The 8033-nt window shown below is 54.4% G+C and overlaps 1 protein-coding gene across 1 annotated transcript; it reads right to left on the minus strand.

Annotated features, from left to right (window-relative positions):
* Nucleotides 1-4561: 4561 nt before the first annotated feature.
* Nucleotides 4562-7440, minus strand: LOC117031805 (trefoil factor 3). The gene is made up of 3 exons (XM_033122547.1): nt 7347-7440; nt 5848-5994; nt 4562-4761 (listed from the first exon to the last, which is right to left on the minus strand). Exons 1-3 carry the CDS (start codon nt 7426-7428, stop codon nt 4748-4750), a joined length of 243 nt encoding a protein of 80 aa, XP_032978438.1. The 5' UTR covers nt 7429-7440; the 3' UTR covers nt 4562-4747.
* Nucleotides 7441-8033: the final 593 nt, after the last annotated feature.

The following is an 8033-nucleotide window of genomic DNA, read 5'->3' on the forward strand; positions in this document are numbered from 1 at the left end:
CCCACCACAGAGACCCTGAGACTTTTTATAACTTCCCAGGTGATTCTAATGTCCACGTCCATTGCTGAACCTTCCTGAAGCACTGGCTTTGGGGGAGGGGCTAGCCTTCACCTTGACCCGGCTCCCCAGGACATATGGGGCAGACAGCCGAGCCTGACTTCCCCCATGCCCCCTGCAGGAACAACAGAGAGAAGTTTGAGTCCCAGGACAAGAAAATTAAGCCCCCCCCTTCCAGTCCCCCACATGTGGACAATTCTCCTGGGCAGGGTGGTCACTGGAAGGGCCTCCTGTGCTGGGAGGATGGTGGCTACCTCCTCTGAACTTGGCCTGGGGTCTCCCTGAGTCCGAGGGAAGCACACTGTCAAGACTGGGGTCCTGAACGGGAGACCATGGAATAGAAGCACCATCTGGGAGCGGGGAGGACCACCCCTGGGTGGTGTCGTGTCGCAAGCGCCTGTAAGGCAGTCGCCACATTTCAGTCTCTTCCTGAAAGCCAAGGGGACATTAACCCCTCAGCAGGGCCCTGTGTCCCTGCGTGACGCGTGTGGGGAACAAAGTCCTGACGCACAGGTTCAGACACAGTGAGTAACACAGCTTTATTTGGCAGCCAATGTGCCTCCAGAGGCCAATGCTCTGGCAAGCGCAGGTTATACAGAACAGAATAGAATTTAATAACCAACCAAGTCCCAGAGTCAGTCGAGGTGGAGAAGGTCCCTGGTTTGGGAGAGACGACTGGGCCCAGGACGGGTCTGAGACGAGCTGGTCTTGCAGGGAAGAGCTTCGGAGAGTCCCCGAGTGTCGCGGCTTGCCCCTCGCAGAGGACTCTGTCGGATCGCCCAGACGTGAACATCCCGGAGGAACGTTTCAGACTGTCTCGCTCAGAGCCTCGCAGACGGTCTTAGCTGGAGCCCCCAGTCGGGCCACTCATGGCATTGCTTTGGAGTTCCGCCTTTTCTTTCTTTTTTCTTTTTTATTGTTTTAAGATTTTGTAAGGAGAACAGGACTTTATTGAGGAACAGTGTGTATTTCCGGGACTTTTTCCAAGTCAAGTTGTTGTCCTTACAATCTTAGTTGTGGAGGGCGCAGCTCAGCTCCAGGTCCAGTTGCTGTTGTTAGTTGCAGGGGGCGCAGCCCACCATCCCTTGCGGGAGTTGAACTGGCAACCTTGTTGTTGAGAGCCCGCACTCCAACCAACTGAGCCATCTGGCCCCCCAGGAGCTGAGCGGCAGCTCATTGACCTCATTCTAGTTGCGGAGGGTGCAGGTCGCTGGCCCATGTGGGAATCGAACCAGCAGCCCCACTGCCCAGAGCTCACACTCTACCAAACTGAGCCGCCCGTCTGCCCCTGGAGTTCTGCCTTTATCCTCTTTTCCTTGGCCTTGTTTACCTCTTAGGTGAGAACCACACGTGGTTGATCTCTTAGGTGAACATGTTTATGACTCAATTTTGTTGTGCTCAGTTTCACATACAAACATAAACGTATTTACCATCACTTTATTCTCATCAGTCTCACACACGTGCGGCCGTAGTCCTGTCCCTACTAGTAAACAACTTGTTTTGCAAACCTCAATCCAACATGTATAATAATACATTTTATAGGCTCTATACATGTCTGTGGTCCTGTCGTAAAAGCAGTGGCCACTGAGTGACGGGTAGACGGTGACAGCTCACGGGGGCCTCGGGCTCCATCTGAGAAGGGTGGGGGGCACGAGTGTCAGGGTCTTTCTGCCACTAAGGTGGGGGGTTCTCCTTGTCACTGATCCAGGGCTTGGCTCTTCCCCCAGCCTCAGGGCTGTGCAACCAGTGTGGGAAGCACGTGTCCCCGTCCTTCCTGGGAAGCCTCCTCTGAGCGCCCCCAGCCACAGCATGAAACCCCACCAGCTGTTTAACCCTTGGGATGCCTGGCCACAGGGCAGGGACTCCTGAGCCACAGGATGGGAACCTCAGCAGTTTTCCAGAAGTCCGTACCCAGGGCCAAGGGAGCACGAGCTGAGGCCCTCTGGGGCTGAGGTGGCACCTCCATTCCCAGGCAGTTCGCACATCTTTGGGGTGGGTTCGGGGAGCCACCACGATCTGACAGATATGAACAGATATGACTCAGGACAGTCAGAGAGGAAGGACAGGATGGAGTCCCTCGGGCAGGATGAGGGCAGTTGCCGGGCCCAGCCCAGGCATGGGGGCTTGCACGTGGGGACTGACGTGCCACGTCAGAGGGAGTCTTGCTCTTCCAACCAGACCTCACATAACAAATCTCCCAGTGTCATGCTTTTCCACTGGATGGTGACAAACCTAAACCACCACACACAGGGCAGCAAGAGTAAGTGGTGAACCATTGAAAACATGCCAGAAGCGTTGTCATAGCTAAGGGAGGGACAGGTGCGGCCGTGGAGATGGGACCAGCTCTGCAGTCAGTGGTGAGGGTGGTGGCCCCCAGCTGCAGGTCCTGGGGTGGGACCCGTCCCCCCTGGGCACCGTGGCAGATGCCAGGCAGTCCAGGGATGGGTGGGGACACGGTGGTGGGCGGTGTCCAGAGCTGAAAGAGCAGGGCTCAGGGATGGCAGAGATCGGCAGAGATCAGCAAGGGACTCTTTTGAAATGTGTGTGTGGGGGGTCACCACAGATAAGCCACGCAGCCAGGATGCAGAGAGTGTCGCCCTAGAGGGGAGGCCACAGGTGGGTAGCGAGGGAAAGAGCAGAGCTCTTTATCAGCTGGGCACATGGGCAGTGCCAAAGCAGCAGCTGTGGGGCCTGACCTGAGGCTGATGCCCTGGGCCCGGGGTGACCCCTACATCCCTCCTGCAAAGCTCAGGTTTGGCCTCAAAGTCTGGGTGTGGTCTGTGGGGAGAGAAGGATCCAGGTGAGAACTGCTCGGGTCCCAGCAGGGTCCTGAGTGCAGATGCTGTGCCCTGTCGGTGTTCCTCGGTCTGAGATGTCCCTGGAAAGGCCCCCAGGCCTGGAAGGTGTAGCTGCTGGGCATTAGAAGGGAAACACAAGGCTCAGGACTCAGACCTGGACATCCCGACGCGGTCCCTCTCAGCAGGGGCCATGGGACAGGTTCCTTATCTGCAAGACAAGGATAGAAACACCTCCAGGGACCTGGCCCCAAGTGCAAGCCCCAAACAAAAGCTGTGGTTTGAAGGGAGCTGGGGCTCTGCCAGCGGAACGGATGGGGCTTCTCCGACCAAGGACCCCCTCCGAGGGCAGCACTGCTTTCTGACGGCGTGTGGTAGGATTGTCTCTGTGACCTGAGACTTCCATCAGCAGAAATAGCACAGGACACTCAGCCTGAGCGAATGTTGAAACCAGTGGGTGTAGGGTGGTCTTCCCGCCTTAGAAACCCTCCTGGTGTCCCAGAATACGGGGTGGGGACAGTGCTTCTCGAGGGGTTCAAAAGACTTCCTGAGGACTTGAGACGGAATCTTCACAGCGCAACTGCTCCATTTGTTCATGTAGCTGCGTCCATTTTCAGAAGAAAGCAAGAGAAATCCACCCAAGGTGAAACAGAGGTTAAACTTCGTAAGGGTGAAATTCAGGGAATCAATAATGCAGTTAGACTTAGCTAGTTTGCAGTGTGACTCACCGCGTAGCTGGCTATCCAGTTACCTGTAATTTAACCTAGTCTGTTTGCAGTTTGATCCATCCTGATATTCACCTGTTTTCTTTTTGTTTGTCCCCTCACTGATTAACTGAAGAACTCTGTTTGTTCCCTTTCTCAAGGCTAATTAACAACGTCCTAACCTGGAAAAGAACAATGTCTTAATCCTCAGGTGCGCAGACACTGGACTCCGATTTACCGCTCCCTTGTAGTTTTTGCAGGTGACAAAAAGCCCCAGGCCTCGATGGCCGAGTCTGAGTCCAGAGTCGGGAGATAACATCGTCTTCAGACAGACCAGACCCCAGGAAGGATGTCAGCCCTCAAACCTGCCTGACTCCCCCTTTCCTATATAAGAAAACGCTAACCTGAAACGAGGTGCGGATGTCCACTCTTAGACTCTGGTCTCTGCCCCAGTGACGCCCACCCCGGCGTTTCTCTCCTTACAAGCTGGGGCAGCCATCCTCTTTGCACACTGCCATGGGCATTTTCTCTCTTCCTAACTGTAATAAAACGTTTTCTCACTCTACCACTTTGTAGAGTCTGTGAACGCTTTCGTCTTTTGTGAATGACCAGGGGTTATTAATCCATGCCACGACAAACTTGACTTGCAAATAAATAGCAAGAAGGTGCCAGCTTCTAAGATGGTTTTATTGGCTTCCTCTTCACCAAGAAAGACTTCAATAATTTGTTTTTTGAAACTTACATTTGAAATGTCTTTTCTCAACCCGCAGGTAGAGGTGACCACTAGGGAGGTCGCTGGCCCTCCCCACCTTGTCAGCACTAGGTCTGAGGTTTGCAACATCCTTGCAAGTGGTGTAGCTACTTCGGGGTTATTTTCCTGCTCACGAGGCTGGGACAGACCCTCTGTCAGAGATGCTATGACACCCCTTGCCATCCCCCACCTGTGAATTGTTGAGAAGGGAGTGAGAGCAACTTGGCAGAAATAAAACACAACAACATAAAGTCTCAGGAATGAACACCTGGCCTTGTGCTGAGCATGGATCTTTATTCTTTAAGACATCAGGCCCCAGACATCAACTTTCAGATGAAGCCTTGCCAGGAGCAGGGTGATAGAAAGGCAGAGATGAGCGGGCAGAGTGCCTGGATGTGGACGTTCACCTCCCAGGGTGTCCAGGGGCAGTGGGCGTGGCTTCAAAATGTACATTCTGGAAACAAAGCACAGGATGCATTACCGTGAGCAGGTCTGGTCTCCACCCACCCGACACCCAGCTTCTCAAGGTCAAGACAGAACCCAAGTTCAGCGCCTTAGGCTGCATTCTCCCCCAAGTCACTGGGGACGTGTTGAGTCCCCCACCCTGTGGGAGAACAGCCACATGTCCTGCCAAGCCCCAGGGGACACCCCATGTCCAGAAAAGAAGGTGTCACCCCAGGCTGAGGAATAGATAGAATAAGGACACCCAGCAAAGGGACAATGGGTAGCTCTGCCTCCTGGTCCCAAAACCTTATCTAGACCTCTGCCCGGATCTGCTGGCAATGGGGAGGAGGTCCTCCCTGGGCAGTGGGCAGGGACCCCGTTACTGACCAGCTGGGGGGCAGCCCCTTCCTCATTATCCTGGGACAAAGGGCAAGAGCGGCCCCCAGGGTGCTGACTCCAGGAAGGCGCCTAACGTAGCTATGTCCTCCTCAGAGGTGAGCTGGCACTTGGGCTGCCAGGTGGCTTATGGTGACCTCCACGCCCAGGATGTGTGGGGTGGGGCCGGCAGGGCCCAGACAGCAGCCACCCGTGTGCACGCCATCTGTTGCTGACGTGGGGCTCCCCGGTGGTTGTCCTGCACCCCACTGCACCACCCAGGGAGGGAGCAGGAGGGGTGCTTCGTGGTGAGGCGGGGTGGGGGGAAGGTGGCAGGGTACGGAGAGACACCAGGGCTGCAGGCCTGGTGCTGCCACCCGTCTGCTATCTGCATGTCACAGATAATGGTGGCTGGCTGGTTTGCTGAATACCTCCTGGAAAGTCGGCCCAGCTTTCCACACGTACTCCAAGATAATTTTAAACTAGTTCTTTCTACATAATACCTTGACTTTGAATACTTTTTGGAAACGATTGCTTTTACATTTTGCACAAACCGCTCGGCAACAGGACAGCCGGGGACAGCCACTGGCAGCTGACTGCCCTGGACACGAAGCCTCTGACTGAGGCGTCCACCAACGGACAGCATGGCCCAGGGCCCAGGGGGACCCGGAGGAGCCATCGCAGGCCCACAAAGGGCCTGGTGCCTGTGGGGCTGGCTTACCTGACTTCTCCAGTGGCTTGAAGCACCAGGGTACCCCGGGGATGCTGGAGTCGAAGCAGCAGCCCCTGCTATTGCACTGCTCAGCGGTGACCTGGGGATAGCCGCAGTCCACCCTGTCCTTGGCCGGGACGGCACACTGGTTCTCCGCTGTGCCAGACAAAGCCCAGTCAGCTGCCAGGGCGCTACTTGGGGTTGGTCTGCTGGCTTCAGTTTGCAAGTTTGCACCCCCATCCCGAGTCCCAAATATGTGACCCCCCACCCACATTGGCTCGAGGAGGATGCTTTTTCCGTGTAAATATTTAAAGAGAAATGTTCTGTAGGAAGTCTGGTCATCTGCCCGGGTGCTCTTAGCACCTCAGGAAGTCAGCATGGGCCTAGGCTCCCTTCAGCGGGCAGAAGCCATGGACCAGGTCCCTTGAACCCAGAAACAAAGTTCCCTTTTACTGTTTTATCAACGAAAATCCCTCCCACCCTTTCTTTTTAAATGAAAAGTGTAACAGAAGATATACATCCAATAGAGAAAACCACAATGCACGCTGAGTTTTTCACTTCTTTCCTGCACCTCCCTGTCCCCAAATTGTTTGGCTTGTCACACCTTCCCTTACATCCTCCAGTCTTCAATGTTCGTTTTTCAAGCAAACCTGTACGTCTAAGGTTAGTATGTCCCCTTTGCCTCATCACCTAACTTTTCCTTAGGAAAATAGAAATCACACGAAGTCTCTTAAATCCTCTTCTATTGCTGCCAGTGTGTAAGTCCTCACTCCCATGGTTCCCAAACTTTGCTCACATTGGGACCCACGGGGGACCTCTCACTACGACTGATGCCCACCCCCGCTCCCACCCAGAGACGTGTAATTGGAGCATCCTGGGCTCCAGGTGAATCGGGAGGTGCCAAGTCTGGGAACGCTGCCTTTGACACGGCTACAGAGGTGAGCTGATAAAAGCCACACCCTCGTTTCTTCAAAGCTGGGATAATGAAACGGTCACATCTCCTGCCTGGAGTTACACTGCAAGGGCTAAACAATTTCAGAATTGTTCTGGAAGGAATCCTTGTCATTTGTCTTCCCTTTTGTTTTGTGATTGCGTCAACACAAAGCATAAAGGCCTGTGTTGTGATTCGTAAGTCTAGCAAAGCAGGTGACGGGATGGTGGTCTGGGGGCTGGCTGCCAGCCAGGCAGGCCTGGGTTCGAATCCTGCTTTCAGTGCTGACGGGCAGGATTGCCTTAGGCCAGTTATTAACTTTCTGCGCCTGTTTCCTTGTCTAAAATGAGGACAACAAAACCCATATCTAGGGCTGTCGAGGGAAAACGTGTGTGTCTGGTAAATGGCAATTATTCAATTAACGTGGGGGCTCCATTGCCTTCCTCAAGTCCACAGAAAGCTCCAAGCCTGGGTCTCCCGTGCCCCTTCCCTTGGTGCTGCGTTCCCACCCTGCCACCAGCCGCCCCCACCCCATCCTTCCTGCTGTGGAGGGAAGAGAAGTCAGAGAGGTACTCACACAGGCCCACATACTCCCCGGACGAGCTGGAGAACACCAAGGCCAGGACCACTGTCAGCAGCCAGGGCAGTCTGGCCTCCATGGTGACGGGCGCGCTGTGTGAGCCGGCCACTCAGTGGATGTGCCACCTCTGCCAAGAAGTCTCATTTATACGCCTGTGTTTGCACAGGTATTCCGGAGTCTGTTTGTCTGGGGACAGGCTTTGCCTCTGGCTCTAGCCCCGCCTGCTGTTCCCTGGGCTTGATGGGAAAGCCCCACAGGCTCACCTCCGTGAAGGGGAGAGGGTGGTGCTGACCCCACTGGTGACGCTGGGGTTGACACTCCTCTGTCCGGGAGCAGGGCTGTGTCAGCCCCCGTCTGCATGGCCTGGGGGGATGGTCAAGGCTCAGCCTGCCAGGAGCAATCCAGAAGCTACCCTAGTCAATGACTTGAGTCCCCACGCCACTTACTCCCAGATCAGCCCTGAGTTCTTGAAGAGTCAGGTGCAATTTCATTGTTCTCTCACAACTCCTGGAAGGCACATTCCTGTCCTTTCCTTTTTGCTTTTTATCCAGCAAAAAATATTTTTATCATGAACTACATTTCCATAAGTGTAGTCAGTAAACGTATTCAATACATTGTAATAAAAATACAATACGTGCAATTGTTTTGAAAATCAGACAATGCTAAAGATGCCCTCCTGTCTAG

This window comes from Rhinolophus ferrumequinum, chromosome 2 (assembly GCF_004115265.2).
Source record: "Rhinolophus ferrumequinum isolate MPI-CBG mRhiFer1 chromosome 2, mRhiFer1_v1.p, whole genome shotgun sequence".
Taxonomy (NCBI): domain Eukaryota; kingdom Metazoa; phylum Chordata; class Mammalia; order Chiroptera; family Rhinolophidae; genus Rhinolophus; species Rhinolophus ferrumequinum.